The sequence below is a fragment of the Rhinoraja longicauda genome, chromosome 1 (genome assembly GCF_053455715.1).
Source record: "Rhinoraja longicauda isolate Sanriku21f chromosome 1, sRhiLon1.1, whole genome shotgun sequence".
NCBI classification, from domain to species: Eukaryota; Metazoa; Chordata; class Chondrichthyes; order Rajiformes; family Arhynchobatidae; genus Rhinoraja; species Rhinoraja longicauda.
The window spans coordinates 68,614,921-68,639,139 of record NC_135953.1 but is presented as its reverse complement, the minus strand read 5'-3'; the positions used below and the strand labels follow the sequence as shown (position 1 = coordinate 68,639,139).

General features: G+C 39.9%; 2 protein-coding genes across 2 annotated transcripts in view; one reads left to right on the top strand and one right to left on the bottom strand.

Moving 5' to 3' along the window:
* The window catches only part of lias (lipoic acid synthetase), a 34,253-nt gene extending 29,259 nt beyond the window's left edge, over positions 1 to 4,994 (top strand). Inside the window, exons 10-11 of the mRNA XM_078399693.1 lie at positions 1,882 to 1,993; positions 3,437 to 4,994. Coding sequence (XP_078255819.1) covers positions 1,882 to 1,993; positions 3,437 to 3,489 — 165 coding nt within the window. The 3' untranslated portion in view covers positions 3,490 to 4,994. The remainder of the gene's footprint in view (positions 1 to 1,881; positions 1,994 to 3,436) is intronic.
* ugdh (UDP-glucose 6-dehydrogenase) overlaps positions 4,156 to 24,219 on the bottom strand; it is a 32,228-nt gene continuing 12,164 nt past the window's right edge. The window contains exons 2-12 of the mRNA XM_078399682.1: positions 22,292 to 22,455; positions 22,087 to 22,188; positions 18,312 to 18,512; positions 15,360 to 15,557; positions 12,983 to 13,130; positions 12,784 to 12,878; positions 10,853 to 10,983; positions 10,157 to 10,296; positions 8,641 to 8,732; positions 7,939 to 8,049; positions 4,156 to 7,775 (exon numbers count right to left, since the gene is read on the bottom strand). Coding sequence (XP_078255808.1) covers positions 7,665 to 7,775; positions 7,939 to 8,049; positions 8,641 to 8,732; positions 10,157 to 10,296; positions 10,853 to 10,983; positions 12,784 to 12,878; positions 12,983 to 13,130; positions 15,360 to 15,557; positions 18,312 to 18,512; positions 22,087 to 22,188; positions 22,292 to 22,453 — 1,491 coding nt within the window. The 5' untranslated portion in view covers positions 22,454 to 22,455 and the 3' untranslated portion in view covers positions 4,156 to 7,664. The remainder of the gene's footprint in view (positions 7,776 to 7,938; positions 8,050 to 8,640; positions 8,733 to 10,156; positions 10,297 to 10,852; positions 10,984 to 12,783; positions 12,879 to 12,982; positions 13,131 to 15,359; positions 15,558 to 18,311; positions 18,513 to 22,086; positions 22,189 to 22,291; positions 22,456 to 24,219) is intronic.

The window sequence follows — 24,219 nt, the reverse complement described above, 5'->3', positions numbered from 1 at the left end:
AGCCGCACCGGGCACTGTTAAGTCCCGCAGCCGAGCCGCACCGGGCGATGTTAAGTCCAGCGGCCGAGCTGCACCGGGCACTGTTAAGTCCAGCGGCCAAGCCGCACCGGGCGATGTAAAGTCCAGCGGCCAAGCCGCACCGGGCGATGTTAGGCCCCGCAGCCGAGCCGCACAACCAAAAAAATATATAAAAACCATCCCAACACCGACACACAACAAAAAAAAAAAGGAAAAAAGACGAACAGACTGCTAGTGAGCCGCTGCCGTTAGGCGCCGCCACTTCCGGTAGTAGCATAATGAATTCTGAAGTGTATAGACACATCCTATCTGCTCAAGTTCAAACAAATGCCTCAAAACTCATTGGCCGGTGGTTCATTCTACAGCAAGACAATGATCCCAAGCATACTGCTAAAGCACAAAGGAGTTTTACAAAGCTAAAAAATTGTCAATTCTTCAATGGCCAAGTCAATCACCTGATCTGAACCCAATTGAGCATGCCTTTTATATGCTGAAGAGAAAACTGAAGGGGACTAGTCCCCAAAACAAGCATCAGCTAAAGATGGCTGCAATACAGGCCTGGCAGAGCATCACCAGAGAAGACACCCAGCAACTGGTGATGTCCATGAATCGCAGACTTCCAGCAGTCATTGCATGCAAAGGATATGCAACAAAATACTAAACATGACTACTTTCATTTACATGACATTGCTGTGTCCCAAACATTGTGGTGCCCTGAAATGGGGGGACTATGTATAAACACTGCTGTAATTTCTACATGGTGAAACCAAAATGTATAAAAATGGCCTTTATTAAAATCTGACAATGTGCACTTTAACCACATGTGATTTTTTTCTATTACAAATCTCAAATTGTGGAGAACAGAGGCAAATAAATGGTGGGTCTTTGTCCCAAACATTATGGAGGGCACTGAACAATTGAGAAGGAAAGAATAATGTTTATAAATGTTTGTTGTTGGTTTATATTTTCAAATTGTAGTGACTCTTTCCTGCGAAATACAAGTGCTTACAAAGCTTACAGATTTACTTTGTGAACCAAAGAATTTCTGAATAGAAGCTTGGATTCTTTCTTTCTGTGCAATAAGCAGTTTTTAATATTACAGGCTAAATGTTTCGATAACATTCCACTCTTGTATGTTTACTTTTACATAATTTTGAAATTCTTCTTAGATTTGTTCAGGAATAAGGAACTGCTGTGGTTTTATCAGTTGTCAATGAACATATTTCGACCTGAATGTTCCATTTTTCATTTTCCTCCATATGTTCCTCCACATCATCTCCAATTTTGTTAAATCCTACAGAAGACCAGCTCTTAGAGGGTAGTTCCATTTCTATTAGCTGGACAAACATAGCAGACTCTGGTGCAGTCTTCATATCAAGTAGTTAAGGAGCTGGCAGAAGTCTAAATGAGTTCTTGTACTCCTCCCAAACAGATGTGTGCGTGATCATTTCTGTTCATTAAACAATTGTGCATCGGATATCTAAAACCTTTGATCTGTTGGTTGTGAATTGTTCTTTTAGGTACTCAAACTTAGATTTCATTCACACTCCTTTTGAAAAAGATCACATTTTTCACAGCCTTCAGCATTTTCTAATGATTTTAAAGTGAATGGTTTGAAAACAAGCTTGAATATTCAGTGAAACTAAAAATCTAGTTTTTAAGGCATTTAAGATTTCTACTGCTATATTTACTGCAGTTCCAGGAATTGATTCCAGCAGTGAGCCTGTACGTTTCACGTTCATTATTAACAATACACTTTCATTGACATTAATATGCCAATACATGTTCATTAACACTGATTAAATATTTGTCTTTCTGCGCTTGATGATTCATTCCCATCAATAACCGTTTCACTTTCCATAGGTGGATGAGTACATAACTCCAGAGAAGTTTAAATACTGGGAAAATGCGGGTAATGAGCTTGGATTCCTTTTCACTGCCAGTGGACCCTTGGTGCGCTCTTCGTACAAAGCAGGTGAGGACCTAACGTTTTCTATGCTTGTAATGTTGAAGGCCCATCTAGTCTTTACGATCAGGCCCACTCCTCCACTTATTTCTTTATAACCTATTCTTTCTCACGTGTCCATCATCTCCATCCTGATTCTTCAAGCTACCAAAACAAGTGGCAATTTACAGTAGACAATTAACCCACAACCACTGTGTCTTTGGGGATTTGGGAAGAAACCAGAGCAGCCATGGAAAACTTGCCTGCTCACAGGGAGAAGAACATGGAAACTCTTCACAGACAGCATCAGGGTCAAACATTGGTTACTGGAGCTGTGGGACAACAACATCACCTATTTTGCCACCGTGCTGTCCACATGGTTGCTGATGATACCAAGTTAGATAGGAAAGTGAAATGTGAGGATGCAAATGGATACCAACCATAAAAACCACTGTTAACAAAGTTGATCGTGGGCTTTCATTTGAGAAAGAGTGAAATTATTTACTTTAAGAATAGAAAAGATCTTTTAAATGGTGGAAAATCATTAAATATTGATGCACAGATAGATCTTGCATGTTGGTTTTTGAACTCATAAAATTGATGTTCAGTCACAGCAAGCAATCTCAAAAACAAATGTTTTTTTTAACCTTTATTGAATGAGGGTTGAGTTATGAAAATAATGCAGTCTTATTGGAATTGTTACAGGCATTTGGTGAGACTGCGTTAAGAAAACTGTGTGGATTTTGTTGTTCTTAGCTGAGAAAAGATCTAATTTACATTAGAGTGGTGCAGTTGGATTGATATGTACTTGGAGTTTATAAGAATTAAAGTAGTTTTAATGCAATAAACACTGTTCAACGAGGGATTGAGAAATGGGGAGCACTGTCTAAGGGTGAACATAGAACATAGAGCAGTACAGCGCATAAACAGGCTCTGAAGTCCATGTTTGTGCTGAACATGATGCCAGGTTAAACTAATCTCCTCTGTCTGCACAGGATCCATATCCCTCCATCTCTTGTATATCCATGTACATATCTAAAAGTCTCTTAAATGCCACTATCGTATCCAGCCCCTCCACCTGAGGCAGCACATTCAAAGCATTCACCACTCTGTACAATTAAATTTCCCTTGCCCATTTCCTTTAAACTTTGCCCTTCTCACCTTACTGCTATGCCCTCTAGTCTTTGACATTTGCACCTGTGAAAAGGGTTCTGACTGTCTACCCCATATGGTGAGAGAACGGCCACTTAGAACTGAGATGAAAACAAAATTTTTCAGACTGAGGGTTTACAAATATTTGTAACTCTTTACCTGCGGATGCACATTGTTGAGTATGTTCAAGTCTGGGATTGATAGATTTTAGATGATAAAAAATACAAGACCCCTCAGCTGGTAGGAAGCAATGAAAAGAATAATTGAAAAATTGCTAATAGGATCTTTTATAACATTTTTCCTTATTCTATTTTCATTCAGGTGAATATTTCATGAAGAAGCTCCTTAATAAACGAATGGCTGAGCCAAGTTAGATGACACTGACAATCGTCTAATTAATTATTTGTTAAACAGTTTCTTCTACTTCCGAGCATGCCTAATTTAATGCTTTTGGATTTATTAATGGGCAATGGGCAAGTTTGAACTGTGTTATCTATGCAGAGTTACTCAGAGAAGAACTGACAGATGGTCCTGAACCACCTGTGTTGGTGGTCAATGCTGATATTGACATCAGTTATTGACCCTTATTCCAGCTGGATCTCATTTCAGTTTCTTCTAGATTTTTTTTCTTAACAAGAATCCATTTAAATTTGGCTGTAATTATGTTGGCGCATTCCACAAAAAACACCTTTATACATGTCAACCGTGTCTGAACAAAACAAATCGATTGATTTTCTGATGTTTTTACACAGATGGTCATTGCACAAAAGTTTGCAATGCGAATACAAAACAGCTATGTTTCTGTGTCCTGGGCAATAATGATTATTAATTTCTTGAGCAATTTAGTAATTCAGTACATCATTCAAGAGAACAATCATATAAGAATTTGACTTATTTTCCTGCCTCATTGGTCTAAAGTGTTGATCTTTATGATTTTAGGGACATTCAAAACGCTATAATTAAAAATGTGTTCCTACCTAAAGTATCCAGCCTATTCTAAATTTGATTCACTTCTAGCTATGCTACCAGATTGAACCCTTTTGCCACTATTTAACTGAAGGTTGAAATAAATTCCTCCGTAAAATGGATTAACAGAAGTGCGATTTATATATGCCGAGTCATGAGATGTGCACGAGTATCACGATATGTTGGGTGTGTGCAACATTTGATGATGCCTATGAATAAAAACAATGCATTGTTGTGTACAGTAATGCAATGTTTTATCATATTGTACTTTTTCAGCAAATGTAAAAGACAGTGAGGCAGATGATAAACTACAACACAAGTAATTCAATTTTTACCTGTCCAACTTACTTTTGAATTGCAACTAATAAATGGCCAGAAATTAGTTTGCAGACATGTATTCATTTTTGTGTGGAAAACAAAATATTAAAGTAAATTATTTCTCAAGCTATTTCTAACAATTATTCTTGAATTTTTGAATAAGACGCCAGGTGTACTTCTCAGAAGGTAATCATTTGAGTGAATGCAGAATTCTAAACATAGTGAATAAAGTATGAAAACTCTTGCATTTTACTGATGTGCAAGCTAACATGCTCTCTTCATGATTAGTTTTTTTTAAGATCTAATTTCTGTGCTGGTTCCAATATTCAAACAGCATAATCTTAATAATTGATTAGGTTTACAGTTTGAGAAGTCAAAACAAGAATAATCTACATGGTGCAAAGATCAGATTTTACATTCAGTGACCCATACATTTATAATTTTGTTTTGAATACAACATTTTGAACTTAAAAATGCTGCATGGAAAAGAATCAATATATTTTTGGAAATATGACCCATTTCACCTGGATGAACAGTTTCACTGGCTTCATTCACTTACATTTCTGCATTAATTAAATATATTTGTTCTCTCTTCTCTAATGTCTGAATGGGTTATATCTGAAATTTCTATAATACAGCAGCGCTTCATTGATTCAATATTTTAGGATTTCACCAGATTTTACGAATTCAGTTGCTAAAGTGTAGAAGCTGGCCTACCAAGAACAGGAGTCAAACATTCAATTATCATTTTCATAGCACTATCTTGGATGTTAAGGTTCCCTGTAGCATGGTTTCACAAAACTTTATCAGCTTGAGATCTTGAACTTAAAATGAATGAAAGGACCCAACAAATTCCAAACGTTTGCCATGGTGGAGAACAACATTTCGTAACATTGAACAATATCTCATTAGACACATTCCACTGACCAGTGTTACAACTTTATTTTAAAATTGAACTGTGATTAATTCTTGGATGGAATATCTGTAATTTCAAAAATGTTATACCCTTGTAAAAATGGTGTCTTACTCAAAACTCTTAGATTGTAGATAGCTAAACTAGTCTGTTCTGCCTCTTGTGCCTAGTCTGCCACTCAACAAGATTGTGACTGATTATCTACCTCAACAGTAATTTCCTCATCTCCCAAACCACTCAATTCCCTTAATATCCCAAAATTTGTCATTCAGTTTTAAAGCAATCAATGACCTAGCCTTCACATCGTCTCCCTACCTATTGTAAGGAATTCTAAAGATTCACCGTCCTTTGTATGAAGTAATTTCTAATTTCAGTCCTCAAGGGCGTACTCTATATTTTGGAACTCCCTGTTCCATCATCTACTCCCTTTCTGAGAAATGGCTATTATTTTTAATAGAAATGTTTGACTTCTAACTCAAGTTGTTGTGAGGAGGAATTCTTTGCAGTATTGGGAATAACCTCTTTGCATACCAATGGTCCCTCCAATGTTTCATCTGGTAGATACCACACCCTCTGGAAACAGTACTGTGGAATAAAGACAGGTAAGCAGAGCAAAACATGCTGTTCGGTCCAGATTCCAGGTGCGAACTAAAATGTTGACTATTCCTCCCCCTACCTCCCTTCATCACTACATCTCCTTATAACTCAAATAATCCAGACCCAGTAGTGGTTCTCCACTTGGTGTTATTTGTATTGATTTATTGTCACATACTGAGATACAGTGAAAAACTTTGTTTGATGTCTTATACAGGCAAACCATACCAAATATGAGTATGCCAGGTAGTGCAAAAGAGAAAATAAACTGCAGAATATAATGCTACAGTTAGAGTGCAAAAACAAAAGTGCAAGGGCTGCAATGAGTTTGATTGAAATACTAGGTAATTCATCCCTAGCATGCAATAAATACATTCAAGAGTTTTGCAACAATTGGGAAGCAACTGTTCTTGAATCTGGTGGAATACATTTCAGGATTTTATATCTTCTCCCTATCAGGAAAATGAAGAGAATGACAGGGTGTGAATAGTCTTTGATTACATTGGCTGCTTTCCCAAGGTAGCGTGAAGTATCATTAAGAGGATGTTATTAAGCTGGAAAGAGTGCAAAGAAGATTTACGAGAATGTTGCCAGCACTTGAGGGGCTGAGCTATAGGGAGAGGTTAGACGAGGACTATATGCCTTGGAGCACAGGAGGCCGAGGGGTGATCGGACAGAGGTGTAAAGATCATGAGGAGAATAGATTGGGTGAATGCAGAGTCTTTTACCCAAAGTAGGGAAATCAAGAACCAGACATAGGTTTAAAGTGAGAGGGGAAATCACTTTCACATAGATGGTGATGGGTGCATGGTATGAGCCAGCCAGAGGAGGCAGGTGAAGCAGGTACTATGACATCATTTGGACAGGTACATGAATGGCAAAGATTTAGAGGGATATGAGCCAACAAAAGGGCAGGTGGCATTAGTGTGGATGGGGCATATTGGTCAGCTTAGGCAAGTTGGGTAGAAGGGCGCATTTCTGAGCCATATGACCAGTTCTATTTATACTGTGGATAAGGTGGCAACTTTTAAATACATTTAAATTCAAAATTTAATAAAGTATTTGTCAAAAAAATTACTGCATTTTACACCATGTCCAAATGATAGGTTCATTTGGTACTTGTTATGTTTAGTCTGGAAAGTTCTCACATTTGGCTCCTTGTCTGTGAAGACCCATTTAATTTCAGTCAAGGTGGCAATCTTGAAGAAATGACAGAAGCTGAATCTGAAATAAAAGCAGAAAGCTCAGCATCTATGGAGATGCTGTTTGGTCTGCCGACTATTAGTTCTAAATTCAATTCCAGCAACTATTTTTTGATTACTGCTTAATTCACTGCATTTCTTTTCAGGATGTTAACTTGGGTTTTCTCTCCCTTGATGCTGGCTGATCTACTGTGTATTTCCAGCATTTTCAGTTTTATCTTCAATTTTAAGGAAGTTGAGAAACCTCAAGGATGCTGAAAAATGCACATGTATGGAAGTCAGATAAAATTGCCCTCTAAGGTCATCCAATCAGTTTGCCATTTCTGCCTAGGCATACAGATAAAATAGGCAGCAGCTGCAAATTAGCAACTTCAGGGACGAAGAAGAAAAGCTTAAGAGGAAAGAAAATATCATTACTATCAGTGTAAAACTACTAAAGAACAATTGTCTTTACAAACTAATTAGGTTATTCATTTAAAAAATACATTTTAAAAATATGTTTTTTTTCATCCAAGTGTAATTGCACAGTAAAAACACAATGATTAGTTATCCATATTTACAACTTGATTTTCTTCAGAGGAGGTTCCTGAAGACTGAACTTAGGAACTTCAGCTGTGGGTGTGAAAGGAATCCTCTGAACAGTGATCTTTTTGCCAATGGTCTCAACCTGGAAGCAACAGGTTCAAAGAACATTTAATCAAAATATGAAATTCAAGATGATCTGAAATCAATTTGAGAAAACTTCAAATACAGCTCTGTAAACAAATCTTTAAAATCAGAAGAAAAAAAACTGCCTTCCTGTTAGTATGAGAAATTCAAGCTCTTTATACCTGGAATCCCAACTTCTGAAGTTTTGGATGGAGTTCATCCAGAACTCGCCTGCCATCAAAAATAAAAGCTGGTTTCAACATGTTCTTATGAATGAGTTCATAATCCAGCAGCTGTTAACAAAGAAGATACATACACATCAGGTGAACAATTCTGAAGGCAACTTCCAAGTTTGTGCTGCCATTTGCCACTTCTGAAAAATTTGGACCTCCTGCCCAAAAATTCTCATCCATTTAAATTAAGATTTTCCAGCTTCCCACTTCACTTTGTTCCATGTCTAATCTTTGCTCCTCTTCGCACTTGGAATTCATGGGCTAAAGCAATGCCATTGAATTTATTCCCAGGTCTGGGATTTAAACATATATAGATGGAAGAAAGCATTGGTTTATAATCCTCTCTAATTCACCTTATGAAATAATATCCCATATCTTTCAGAGATCCCAACTCTGAAACAACAGCTAATCTATCCCACCCTCCTTCGCTGTGTGAATTCAGAAGAATTTAGAAAACTCACAAACAAGAACTAACTTTCAACAATTAACTATTTTAATAGCCTTTTTTCACCATCATCTCATTCTTCTGAACTGTATCTCGTCTGTTCCTGATGCTCTTCTGTGATTTCCAGTGTTTCTTAAATGTTTCCTGTAAAAGATCATTTGAAATGCTCGGAGTAGGATTTGATTAGGAGAGACTTTATCCTTTACCTTGAACTCATCCCACTCGGTACAGATGACAATGGCGTGAGCTCTGTCACAGGCTTCATATGCATCATTGCAGATCGTAACCAAGCGAGACGCTGTATACAAGGGAAAGTTTTCGTTTGGTTAATTGAAATAGATATAAACATGCATTTCTGTGCATTGTAAGCATTTCTAATTACTGGTAAAATGGCTTGTTTTAAAATTTACTGTTCAATATATTTAACAATTTAATGAATTTAAAGGCTAATTTAGTGAGTATAGTTATGTGTTAATTCCAATGATCTGGGAATGTCACAATTTTCCAAAATTGAAATGACTGAGCTCTCCTAGAAAACAGTGAACGACTGACACAGAAAAATAGAAAACAAATTTGTACCTAAAACGTGATACAAATTTTCAGGGCTACAAAATATGAGAGGTCACTGATAATGACTCTGCTTGTCTCTCTCCTCCTGCTGAGTGGTTCAGCAAATTTCTGTTTTTGGTTCAGCAAATTTCTGTTTTTGGTTCAGATCTTTTTTAATTTTTGCTTCAAGAACTGGGATTTTTGCAGACAATGAGGAATGTTGTCAGGAGATACAGGGGAATTAAGGGATATAGATCAGGTACAGGCTGATGAGATCTGTTTAATTTGGCATTTCGTGTTTACACAAACATTGTGGGACAAAGTTCCCTGTACTGTTCTACATTTTCTGACTATCATTTTAAAAAATCATTAAATCAGTAAATGTAGGGTTTTTTATACAATGTTCAACAGAACTGAATTTCTCATATTATTCAAATGCAATGTGCCTATCACAGCAAATTTAGGAATAATCTATTTCAATGCAATAAAAACTCTATTTGTCTTAAATGTTCCACCTCAATCTCCTGTATCATTCAAAAGTTTAAGGAATTAATCCACAATTACATCTTATTTTAGTTACTGTCACTGGCAGATTTCAACACGTTATGTTTTAAATTAAGTGGGATGGGTTGATGGGGAAATTTTTTTTCCCAAGAAGTGCTGAAACTTTGCAAAAATTCAGGCCAGTATTGTACCCGGATATATGAACAGTATTAGATAAATGTTAATTCGGAAAAAAAACAGACACAATTCTTAGGAGGAATTGCAACATTTGGATAGGAAGATAATCTGTTGGAACTGCAGATGCTGGTTAATACACTAAAGGATACCAAGTGCTTGAGTAACTCAGCAAGTCAAGCAGCATCTCTGGAGAATATGGATAGGTGACATTTCGGGTCAAGACCCTTCTTCATACTGAAATATCACCTCTCCATGTTCTCCAGAGATGCTGCTTGACTTGTTGGGTTACTCCAGCACTTTGTGTCCTTTAATGTAAAAGGGCATTGTTCAGAGTGGAGAAAGAATGCAAATGTAATACACAGAGAGCCAGTGCCATCTGTACTTCAGTCCAATAGAAGATTAAACTTAAAGGTATTAGGAACACTACTATCTGTTTTTAACGCTGCTACATTCCCATGATAGGTGAAGAAGAAATGTTCTGTCATATCAAACCTTGGCCAGAAATATCCTGAGATATGTTGGGATGTGACAGGTCACAAATGATCTGTTCTTTCCGAACTTTAGGGTCAAAGATGTGAAGATTTGCACCTTCATCCAGTAGATATTTGCTGATGTAGATACTGGAACTTTCCCTAAGGTAAAAGAAAGTTACAAGATGCGAGTCAATTTTAGTTTCTGCAGAATGAAACTAAAACTTTTGAATTCACTCACAAAGAGTCTCACTACATCGAGGTAGAGTATTTAAATCTTCAATGCAAATCATTCCTTGTTCAGAAGGGCTGTTTCTGAGATGAGATTCTCAGTAACGCTGGATACAAAGCAGCTTTGTGAACAACACACATTGCTTCTCTTAATTATGAGTAAATCAGCGACAATTAACTACTGGATAAATTATAATGATTTGTTGCAAAAGCCACCGGCAGCTGATGGACTATTTTAATTTCATGGTTTACTCTGGCTGTTGCAGAGAAATGTGCTTCTTTCATCAGTGTTTGATTTATTTATTTCTATTAAAACAAAAATTGACGTATAAATTGCAACCACATGAATATCTCAATGAACTATATTTACAGTACATGCTGTTATCAAAAATATTTTCCCATGATCCTCTCGTAATGTTACAGCAAAATAGACTGTGGCTACAATTCAGCAAGGAAATTTTGAAGGATATGAAAGCAACATTATTACCGAGTATCCCCAGTGTCCTTTTTGAAAGCAAAGCCTAAAAGAGCAATCTTTTTGTCTGTTGCAGTGTTGAAGAGACAGTCGATAATTCGGGAAGCAAATCTTCTCCGTTGGTAATCATTCATGTCAATCACCTAAAAGATACCAAATTTATAATGAAATATGTATCCACTATTACTTGAATGTTGTATTTTCGTAAACGACTTTGTATATCATTAAAACCCTTGGAAAGGCAAATGGGGAAAAAACTGGACAGATAAAACCATCGTTCAGCTGCCTCATATTACACAAATTTAACTACAGGCCAAGGGACATGGAAACGTATGCAAATATTGTTTGCATTACTTCGATATATTTACTCCATGACATAAATGTTCATGTAATAGGAGCAAAATTAGGCCACTTGAACCATCAAATCATCTCCGCCATTCAATCATGGCTGATCTATCTTTCCCTCTTAACCACGTTCTCCTGCCTTCTCCCCATAACCTCTGACACCATACTAATCAAGAATCTATCTATCTTGGCCTTAAAAAGACTTGGTCTCCACAGCCATCTGTGGCAATGAATTCCACAGATTCACCACCCTCTGACTAAATAAGGAAATCAAGATCCAGAATAATAATCTACAACTTCAAGACCACTCATTAAGTTACTAGACTGGTGCAGAGGTAGAGCTCCAACAAATCCATAACCCATCAGGTCATCGGCATCAGAGGCCAGACATTGCACAAGAGCAGCACCTCATATTCTACTTGGGCAGCCAACAACCCAATGGCATGAACTCTCAAATTTCATTTTAACCTCCCCCTCCTTATCTATGCAGCTTTCCCTACTCTTCCACTTGTGCATATCTTTCTCTCAACTCCCTCATGCCCCATCACCCAGTTCCCTTCCCTTCCCCTCCTTCATCCACTTGTCTCCTTCCCTTCACCACTCTAGGTTACTCTTTCCCCCTCCCATCCTACTCCCCACCATTTCAACATCCCTCCCTTTGGTTCTACATTTCACTCCCCACTTTTCTTAGCAGATTCTACCATCTGCACCCTTTTCTCCTCTCATCACCTCCAGCCTGAGTTGCAATCTCCACCTTTCTCTCCACCATCTGACTCATCTTTCAATCAACTGCTGCTCACCTGGATCCACCCATTACCTGCCAGTTCTTGCTCCACCCTTCCTCTCACCACTTTCCCACAGTTATCTCCCCTCTACTCTATCAGTCCGAAGAAACGTTATCTGTCCATTTCCCTCCATAGATGCTGCCTGACTCACTGTGTTCCTCCAGCAGTTTGTGTTTTGCTCAAGATTCCAGCATCTGCAGTCTTTTGAGTTGCCACTGCATGGTTTAGTAGGCTTAGTGCTTAATGTTCAAGTTTACTCATACTCTTCGATTCGAGAATTGTTTTGGAAACAGCTATCTTTAAATTTTGAAATAGACCTAAGGTTCCAATAGGAGTGTTACATATGGAATAACTGCATGTGCATGTGTATTCCAGACACCAAGAAATGGACAGGCCACTCCGCTAATAATCAGTTAAATATTCAGAGTGGAGTCAGAAATTATTATTTTCATGTCTCAAGATTGATTTTTACTCACAAAATGCTGAATAAAAGTTATTCTGATAGCTGAATTCCCAACAAAAAAATTGTTAATAAATTAATTATTTGTCATATTTTAGACAATAGACAATAGGTGCAGGAGTAGGCCATTCGGCCCTTCGAGCCAGCACCGCCATTCAATGTGATCATGGCTGATCATTCTCAATCAGTACCCCGTTCCTGCTTTCTCCCCATACCCTCTGACTCCGCTATCTTTAAGAGCTCTAAATAGACAATTTTAAACAGTAATTGTTAAGCATACCAAAGGAAAAAATTGCTTAGCAACGATTCATTATCACGATTATAGGATTCTCTGACACACTTCATCAGTTTACCTGCTGCCAATATTGAGCCACTTCGGGTAGGTTTAATGCTTCACACAAGTATACAAGGTTCAGTACATCTTTCTGGAAACAACTCCCTCCAAATCCTGAAATAGATCAAATGCCCTGGATATTAAAAATCATCTGCAAATCCCAACCACACATGGGATAAAAGATTTGGATCTTGATATCACAAAAACAAATTACTAACCAACACTGGCTTTAAGAAATTTGCTTCCAATTCTGTGATCCATGCCTACAGCACAAGCAACCTCTTCAACATCAGCACCAGTTGCCTCACACAGAGCACTGATTGAGTTAATACTGCTTATTCGCTGAGCAAGAAATGCATTGGATGCCTAATGATAAGGAAACAAAATAAATTTGACTGAAGCATCATCTCTCAGCTCACCATCTGGCAAGAATCTCACATGTACCATTATCCCCTCCACACTTGCTTGTTTGTCTGTGTTTATCTTCCTTCAGTTAACTCTGAATAATCAGAAAGAGATCCAACGTTCTGCGGCCTATGTCCGAAAATGCACTGTCCATTCACCGATCTCCTGGGTGGGTGTTGACGTACATTGATCTCCAGGTAAGCAACACCTTGATTTTGAAACTTTCCCACTCTATATGAAAGCAGAAAATACTAGAAACACCCAGCAGATCAGGCAGCATCTGTTGAAAGAGAAAATGATGAGGGATCTTTGATCTAACTCTTTATCTATCCATTGATACCACCTGACCTGCTGAGTGCTTCCTGCATTTCAAATTTTTAATTCAAATTTTTAACAGCGTTTTGATTTTCTCTCCCTCTTTATCTCTATTCTCCATCCCTACAATTTTCTGAAACATCTCCATTACTCAAATTCTGGACCATTCTTGAATGTCATTTAATTTAGTTTTAGTTTAGAGATACAGTACGGAAACAGGCCCTTCGGCCCACCGAGTCTGCGCCGATCAGCGATCCCCGCACATTAACACTACCCTACACACACTAGGGTCAATTTTACATTTATACCAAGCCAATCAACCTACAAACCTGTACATCTTTGGAGTGTGGGAGGAAACCGAAGATCTCGGAGAAAACCCAAGCGGTCACAGGGAGAACGTACAAACTCCCTACAGACAAACACCCATAGTCAGGATCAAACCTGGGTCTCTGGAGCTGCGAGGCAGTAGCTCTACCATTCCGCTACCGTACCGTTTCTGCATCAATGGCTTCCATGGTCTTAATGCTCTGGAACTCCTTCTCTATGCTCTGGCCACCTCCCATTCTTTCACTGATATTTTTAAAAGTCTACCTATTTGACTAACTTTTTGTCCTAACATCGCCTTAAGTGGTTTATGTCAACTTTTGTTTGACAACCCTCCCATGAAGCAAGTTAAAATGTTTTTCAATCGACACTATACCATTCAAGTTATTGATCTTGTTAGTATCTATGTGCATGCATTCAGTCACGTTGCAGTGGACATGGCAAAACTGTCCAGTGATTCGGAAAGGCTGTGTAGTATTCTATTTACTGGAATAAAGGGAGGTTATCCAGGTGCCAAATATGATGCGGAACCTAATACTGATTCTCAATGTTAAGAGATAGAATGATGTAGAAAAACTTGATTAGGATAGGTTATTCATTATCAAAAGAAAACATAATTTAAAAAATAAATTAAGACAATAGACAATAGACAATAGGTGCAGGAGTAGGCCATTCAGCCCTTCGAGCCAGCACCGCCATTCAATGCGATCATGGCTGATCATTCTCAATCAGTACCCCGTTCCTGCCTTCTCCCCATACCCCCTGACTCCGCTATCCTTAAGAGCTCTATCCAGCTCTCTCTTGAAAGCATCCAACGAACTGGCCTCCACTGCCTTCTGAGGCAGAGAATTCCACACCTTCACCACTCTCTGACTGAAAAAGTTCTTCCTCATCTCCGTTCTAAATGGCCTACCCCTTATTCTTAAACTGTGGCCCCTTGTTCTGGACTCCCCCAACATTGGGAACATGTTTCCTGCCTCTAATGTGTCCAATCCCCTAATTATCTTATATGTTTCAATAAGATCCCCCCTCATCCTTCTAAATTCCAGTGTATACAAGCCTAATTGCTCCAGCCTTTCAACATACGACAGTCCCGCCATTCCGGGAATTAACCTAGTGAACCTACGCTGCACGCCACAGGATGTATCAGAGGCAATCAAACACTTTTGAGCTGCGAGAAAAGTTCATACAACTTAAATGACTGCTACAAAATAGCAAATTTTAAAGATCTTCATAAAGTCCAACACCACATTCTAGCTTTAGGCAATTGCAAAATCGGCTGAAAACTGAGTAGAAATATTTAATTAATGACAAATTAATTTCTTGGATTTACAGCAGGCTCTTGTATATAAATTGCCACATTAAATAAGCAGTTAAATGGATTATATGGCAGTTTAAACCAAAATATGATTATATAGGAATCAGAGAAAATTGGATTTTAGCAAAATAACACTTGGGATTTATCAGGCATTTTTAAAGTTTGCTTCAAAGGAAGGCATGTTACCAACACAATTTGATGATGAATTGCGCCAAAGATAAAAGTGAGCATACCAACTTGGAAAGCTCCGAGGACCATGTGTTAGTCGTGATGATTTTGTTTTTTGGTACCCAATGTTCATACATGGCACAAAGTGCCTGGATCGCCTCCAGACCTTCCGGTGTATCATCACCACCAATCAGCACACGGTCTGGGTTCTTCAGATCATTAACAGCTGTCCCTTCTGCCAGAAATTCTGGGTTTGAGAGTACCTGCACGATACAGAGGCTCCTGGTTAGAGTGCGTGGGAGTTGTGTGTGGCAACCAATTGCAAGCCAGATCCCAGAACAAGGGCTGGCTACCCTTTTTTGAAGAAGAATAAAATTGGCATGTCAATAGACAATAGGCAATAGGTGCAGGAGTAGGCCATTCGGCCCTTCGAGCCAGCACCGCCATTCAATGTGATCATGGCTGATCATTCGCAATCAGTACCCCATTCCTGCTTTCTCCCCATACCCCCTGACTCCGCTATCCTTAAGAGCTCTATCTAGCTCTCTCTTGAATGTATTCAGATAATTGGCCTCCACTGCCCTCTGAGGCAGAGAATTCCACAGATTCACAACTCTCTGACTAAAAAAGTTTTTCCTCATCTCTGTTCTAAATGGCCTACCCCTTATTCTTAAACTGTGGCCCCTGGTTCTGGACTCCCCCAACATTGGGAACATGTTTCCTGCCTCTAACATGTCTCATGTTTCCTGCCTCTAATAATCTTATACGTTTCGATAAGATCCCCTCTCATCCCTCTAAATTCCAGTGTATCCAGTCGCAAATGTAATGCTAATGTAATATAAAGGAGGATAATAAAAGCTTTTTTAGGTATGTGAAGAGGAAAAAAATAGTCAAGGCAAATGTGGGTCCCTTGAAGACAGAAGCAGGGGAATTTATTATGGAGAACAAGGAAATGGCAGACGAGTAGAACCGGTACTTTGGATCTGTCTTCACTAAGGAAGATACAAACAATCTCCCAGATGTTATAGTGGCCAGAGATCCTAGGGTGATGGAGGAACTGGAGGAAATCCACATAAGGCAGGAAAAAGTTTTGGGTAGTCTGATGGGACTGAAGGCTGATAAATCCCTAGGGCCTGATGGTCTGCATCCCAGGGTACTTAAGGAGGTGGCTCTAGAAATTGTGGATGCATTGGTGATCATTTTCCAATGTTCTATAGATTCAAGGTCAGTTCCTGTGGATTGGACGGTAGCTAATGTTATCCCACTTTTTAAGAAAGGAGGGGGAGAGAAAACGGGAAAATATAGACCAGTTAGTCTGACATCAGTGGTGGGGAAGATGCTGGAGAGATGAAAGATGAAATTACGGAGCATTTGGATAGCAGTAACAGGATCGTTCCGAGTCAGCATGGATTTACGTAGGGGAAATCATGCTTGACTAATCTTCTGGAATTTTTTGAGGATGTAACTAGGAAAATTGACAGGGGAGAGCCGGTGGATGAGGTGTACCTTGACTTTCAGAAAGCCTTCGACAAGGTCCCACATAGGAGATTGGTGGGCAAAATTAGAGCGCATGGTATTGGAGGTAGGGTACTGACATGGATAGAAAATTGGTTGACAGACAGAAAGCAAAGAGTGGGGATAAATGGGTCCCTTTCAGAATGGCAGGCAGTGACTAGTGGGGTACCGCAAGGCTCGGTGCTGGGACCGCAGCTATTTACAATATTGATCAATGACTTGGATGAAGGGATTAAAAGTACCATTAGCAAATTTGCAGATGATACAAAGCTGGGTGGCAGTGTGAGCTGTGAGGAAGATGCTATGAGGTTGCAGGGTGACTTAGACAGGTTGTGTGAGTGGACGGATGCATGGCAGATGCAGTTTAATGTGGATAAGTGTGAGGTTATCCACTTCGGTGGTAAGAATAGGAAGGCAGATTGTTATCTGAATGGTGTCAAGTTAGGAACAGGGGACATACAACGAGATCTGGGTGTCTTAGTGCATCAGTCACTGAAAGGAAGCATGCAGGTACAGCAGGCAGTGAAGAAAGCCAATGGAATGTTGGCCTTCATAACAAGAGGAGTTGATTATAGGAGCAAAGAGGTCCTTCTGCAGTTGTACAGGGCCCTAGTGAGACCGCACCTGGAGTACTGTGTGCAGTTTTGGTCTCCAAATTTGAGGAAGGATATTATTGCTATTGAGGGCATGCAGCGTAGGTTTACTAGGTTAATTCCCGGAATGGCGGGACTGTCATATGTTGAAAGACTGGAGCGACTAGGCTTGTATACACTGGAATTTAGAAGGATGAGAGGGGATCTTATCGAAACGTATAAGATTATTAAGGGGTTGGACACGTTAGAGGCAGGAAACATGTTCCCAATGTTGGGGTAGTTCAGTACTAGGGGCCACAGTTTAAGAATAAGGGGTAGGCCATTTAGAACTGAGATGAGGAAAAACCTTTTTTAGTCAAAGAGTTGTGAATCTGTGGAATTCTCTGCCTTAGAAGGCAGTGGAGGCCAATTCTCTGAATGCATTCAAGAGAGAGCTAGATAGAGCTCTTAAGGATAGCGGAGTCAGGGGGTATGGGGAGAAGGCAGGAACGGGGTACTGATTGAGAATGATCAGCCATGATCACATTGAATGGCGGTGCTGGCTAGAAGGGCCGAATGGCCTACTCCTGCACCTATTGTCTATTGTCTAAGAGTCCTGACCCAAAATGTTACCCGTCCATTCTCTCCATAGATGCAACCTATTCTGCTGAGTTTCCTCCAGCACTTTGTACTTACTCCATATTTGAGCATCTGCAATTCCTTGCGTTTCTATCCTTTTCAATTCTTGAGGTAAACTTTATTTTCTAATATATTCAGTAATATTGTTAACCCGCAATTTGCTAACATCTGCACTGTTGCTATGCCTAATGCAGGGAGATTACTTTCTCCAATGAATTAGAGGTTTTTTCCAATGCAGACGAGCATATCTTTGACCTGCACATTACCCGGCTGTACAATGCCTGGTCTCACCTGGAGATTGAGGTCTGGCTTTATGTTTGACTGGAATATCCTCCGAATGCTCTCAGCAGCTCTCACTGGCACAGTGCTTTTCTCAGTGACTATTTTGTACCCATTTGACACGGCCACGATTCTTCGAGCACAGGATTCGATATGCTTCAGGTCTGCAGCGCGACCTTTACCCATTCCATAAACCTTTGTGGGTGTATTCACCTATTACAAAGTCAGCAGAACATTTAAGATAACATTTATGTTAACGTTTCAGTTAAGACTTGTCCCATAATGAATGCAAGTCAACATCTGCATGATTATATTTTTCAATATGGCTTTTATATAACAGCAATTTCAACTCATAACCATTGCTCACACTTATGTTGCCGGCAATGAATCTGCCTTTGTCATTTTCATCTCCTACAGATACACCTGTTGTTTTATTGCTCCATAATCCTTTAATGACATCCCAGCCTCCAGCGCTCCAAGGAACAAAGTCCTAGCCTGCCCAACCTCTCCCTACAGCTCAGGCCTACAAGTCCTGGCACCATCCTCGTAAATCCTCTCTGCACTCTTTCCAGCTTAACAATATCTTTCCTATAATAGGATGACCATAACTGAACGCAATACTCCAAGTGGGACCTCACCAATGTCTGGTACAACTGTAACATTACATCCAAACTTCTATATTCAATATGCTTATTGACCAATATACCAAAACCCTTCTTGACTACCCTTTCTACCCATGATGCCATTTTCAGGAACCACGTATCTGCACGCTGGATCCCTCTGCTCTGCAACACTCTGTGCTAAGCCATTCACTGTGGCATTCCTGCCCTGCCATTCCTGCCCTGGTTTGACTTCCCAAAATGCACACCTCGCATTTATCTGTATCAAACTCCATCAACCTTTCCTCTGCCCACTTGCCCAACTGATCAAGATCCTGCTGTAATTCTTGATAATAATCTTCCAACTAGTATGCAAACTTACTAACCATGCCTCGCCCATGCAAATCATTGATATAAAGCACAAACAGCAATGTGTCTAGCATGGATTTCTGAGGCACTAGTCATAGGCTTTCAGTCTAAAAAACAACCTTCCACCATCACCCTCTGCTTCCTTCCATGAAGCCAATTCTCTATCCAATCGGTAAACTCTCCCTGGATTGCATGCGACCTAACCTTCCAGAGTAGCCTACCATGCAGAACCTTATCAAATGCCTTGCTGAAGGCCATACAGACAACGTCTACAGCTTTGCCCTTATTAACCTTTTTGGTTACTTCTTCAAAAAAACTCAGTCTTCTCGCTAATCACAAACCTGTTTCCTTCCCCACACCCAGATGCTACGCCCTCTTGATTTTGCTGCTCTCTTAAAATCCATTACAAAGCTCAATTATTTTTCCAGTTCTAATGGAGATATTAATCTGAAATGCCCAATTTGTTTCTCCCTCTGCAAATACTGTCTGACCACCTCAATATTTCCACCATGTTCTGTACTATTAGAGATTTCCAACATCTCGTTATTTTGTGTTGGTATTGGTCTATTGTTATCTTTATCTCTGAATTCCCCAAGTGCTCCTTTGCAAGATCTCAGTTCCATTCACTTCCAAGCTATTGCTTCCAACATGAAATGTGACCACCTATTCCTCTCTTGGCTTTAAAATCCAATACATGTTCTCCACCACTGACAATTATTTGTCCCTAGTGCCATGATATTGGTCATACTGTACCTTTTCCAGTTGCTGTCATTATCATGACACAGTTCACAAGCAACAGTTTAACATTGAACAGTCATAGAGGACTTCTGCACAATCCCCTGTTTACTCTTCAGTCCAACAGTTGCCTTGTTCCCTTCCTCAAGTTTGGTTGTTAAGTGGGTACCAGCTGGAATCATCTCTCCAGATCCGATTGTTCAAGTAGTCAGAAATATCTCCCAGGAGATGAAAATCATCAGAACTTCACACGTCACCGAAGTACACACAGCATCAGTCTGAAGCAGGGTCTCGACCCGAAACGTCACCCATTCCTTCTCTCCAAGATGCTGCCTGACCTGCTGAGTTACTCCAGCATTTTGTGACACGACATTTGCATCTCATATACTAACACCATTATTTTTTCTGAAGTTCATAATAAAATCAAACAGAACAGTGACTTGATACATCAGATATAATTGTATGTCAAATGCACTTCTATATTGAACTTCTTCCAAGGCTAAGGTCACTCCACCAACCCCTATACATTCCACTGGATTATCACTGCCCAAAGTCACTATGAGAAAGAAACAAAAATCCATCTGGGGCTTCAGTTCTGGATTACTGTCTTGTGACTCCAGCCAGAAAGCTCATGCGTGGTGACAGTTGGGTTTAAGTAGGACTTGATTGAGTTGTATTCCCTTTCTAGCCTGCTGGATGGATGTATACATCACCTGGTTACCCGTTCACCTGCAAGGATCAGTGCCTTTAAAGGAAAAGAGGTGGGAATTTAGTTCACTATACCAACCTCCTCCATTGTCTCTTCAGTTGGGTGGAAGTCCACTTGTCTGGTTCTGTTCTGCTCTATGGGAGTGTCTGCAATGACGTTTTTCCCCACTTTCTGTTTCCCCTGGGGTTCCCCAAGCATCTCACCTTGGCTTTTCCCATTTTGCATTACATTCTCATCATCAAAAAGCACTGGATCACTTTCCACACATCCAACTGCCAATTCCACCAACTCTTCTTGACTACTCCACTGTCTCTCAATTTACTGATTACCTGTTCAACACTCAATACTAGATGGGAAGAAATTTACTCCTCTTAAATTTGAGGAAGACCAAAGATATTGCAAGTAAGATTCCAACGCTCTCACTCGCATCAGTGAAGTTAAACCGGTGCCTTCCCAACTTTGCTGTGATATGTGATACTGAGATGAGTTCCTGACCACGTAACTGTGTAACTATTTTCATCTCTTTAACATTACTTAGTTCCAGTCCAGCCTGATATCTGCTGCCTTGCCTTGGCTAGCTTTCCCCAAACTACCTCTGTAAATTTGCCATTCTAAATATTGAAACATTTGCCCTAGTTTATTTGGATATTACCCTGTGCTTACTGAATTGCATTGCCTCCTATTTACGCAATTTCTACATTTACACACGATGGCCTCTCTCCCCATCTCTGCAGTCTCCTGCAGCCTTTTGTCTCACCAAGATATCTACACCTGTCCGTGGGCGGCACGGTAGCGCAGCGGTAGAGTTGCTGCTTTACAGCGAATGCAGCGCCGGAGACACAGGTTCGATCCTGACTACGGGTGCTGCACTGTAAGGAGTTTGTACGTTCTCCCCGTGACCTGCGTGGGTTTTCTCCGAGATCTTCGGTTTCCTCCCACACTCCAAAGACGTACAGGTATGTAGGTTAATTGGCTGGGTAAATGTAAAAATTGTCCCTAGTGGGTGTAGGATAGTGTTAATGTACGGGGATCACTGGGCGGCATGGACTTGGAGGGCCGAAAAGGCCTGTTTCCGGCTGTAGATATATGATATGATATGATATGATATGATAAACTAAAAAGGTTAATCTCTGATTGTCAAGTGTATCCTCATTTTCCAAGCACTGGAAATTGCTTTTGAAATCTCTGCCTCTTCCCATTCTTATAAGACATTACATTAAACCCAGCACTTTGGCCAAGATTCAGGTTGTTTGTTCTATTATGACCTTGCGTGCCTTGGCGTAAGATATGGTATGATAAAGTCTCCTGTGAAATGCATGGAGTATTTTGCTACTTTGAAAGTGCCATACGTATGCTGCTGTTGATAAAAAATTACCGAAATAAATATGAGGTCGGATTCTTGAATGGCTTTGTCGATGTCAGTCGAGAAGAAAAGGTTCTTTCCTCTGCACAATTCTACCACTTCCTTCAAACCAGGCTGGGAAAAAAAGAAAACAGCAAGTAACATTTTATACTATCAGAATGGCAATCAGTAAAAAGGTTATGAAGCAACACACTGGATTCATATTTCAATGGCGCACCTCATAAATTGGAAGTGTATTTGAGTTCCAGGCCTCTATTCTTGCCTGGTTAACGTCCACAACTGTAATGCGAATTTCGGGACACATCTGCGCAATAACACTGCATGTTGGACCACCGACGTATCCAGCACCGATGCAACAGATCTTCTTAATTTCAAACATAGCTGCAGAAAAATAAAGTCAGCATGAAAAATAGATCATTTTTAAATTCTGTCATCAGAAATTCATCATCACTGTCATCTTGCTTTGTTCTTATCGAGTCCACATCACTAGATTAGAAATTGTCCAGCCAGAGCTGAACACACTTCTCGGCATCTGCATACAATGGCGTCTTGCTCTTCTTGTGCGTAGTGGTGGAAAGATTGGTGGAAACGGGCATGACGTCAACGCTATTTCCTTGACCCCATCATTTTGCTGATTCTCCAGCAAGGTCTCAGTATTGGGGAACAAGACGCAAGTCAAGGAGCAGAGTTCCAATGGCAGTCTCGTGAACACCTGAGAAGTCACGGTAAGCAATTCCCCCCCCCCCCCCCACCCTCCCATATTTTGTGTAGATACCAGGATGCATTTACCACATAAAATATGCTGTGAACAAACTGTGGTTTTCCAATACAGAGAGGTTTAAAATGCACAAAGGCATTTGCCCTCCTCCTTTGACCATCTACTTCCTCGTTAGGATCTTGTACCACACATCATTGCTATCATAAAGGATGGAAAATAAACTCCTCTTGGACCTTTTACAGTATACCTGAAGACATCTAGACTAATTTAGCTGCTGACTTTCATTTATGTTTTCTATGGGGAAAACTTTAGTTCTTTTATATAATCTGCCTGGAAAATGTTAATTGCCTTCCTGAATTGTGCAAGCTATCCATGTACCACAGTTTTAAAATAATGGAATTCTTTCGAAGTAACTCTTCTTGTCAAAAGAATTTTTAAAAATAAGTTGACTTACCCCACAGTTGTGCCTTACATTTCTTTTACTATTGGCTTGTCCACAGAGATGAGGAATTTTCATAACTGCAGCTTTAACACGGCACACAATTAACCCTCCACACTCGACAGAAAATATCCTATCCTCCCAGGTTTTACACCTTATGTTTCAACCAATGTATGTGGTGAGCTACTAAAAGGCCTGTCCCACTTTAAGTGATTTTAAGGCGACTGCCGGCGACTGTCAAAGACTGACCCGACGACAATGACCACGACAATGCCGAGTCAGGTCGAGATTACAGCGTCTTCGGAAACATCACGAAATTCCCATGCTGTCAATGTTTCTCCAGTGTCCTAATTTTCGCTGAAATCACTGACAAGTCGGTAAGTACGAGAGTTTTGAACTATAACATCTTGTATGGGTTACTTAAAAACCAAGCATCACTGTAACAAGGCATAAACTGGATTTACTTCCAGTTTACTAATAGCAGCATTAAAAAAAAAAATTTAAAAGAGGATTTTTGTGAAAGGTGTGTGGGCATTCTTTGAAAATGTACAGGAGATGCATATCTGGTTTCTGGGTTGCATATCTGGGTTGGGAGCCCACTTTAAATGTAATGGCTGATGGCCATAAACATCGCAAAATTCCCACGCTTACCTGACCGTCAAACCTTCACCTCCAATCTACCTGTCAAATGTCCTGACGGTAAATAAATTGGTTAAACACAAGCATTTTATGGTATTTTGAAATGACTTTACTTATTTTAATATAATGTGCTTCTAAATGCATCTAAGAGAACCTAGCAAACCTGGGGACCGCAGGCGACAGTGCCCGCAATAAGCAACAGTACCTTGCGACAAGCCAGCTGTCGCCGAGAAATTTCACTCCAGATGATTTCTCAGCGAGGCGCTGAGATCCACTACGATTCTTGGAAGACTCCTCACGATCATGCCCGCGACACCCGGCGAACTGTCGGCGACAGACTAGTCGCCGG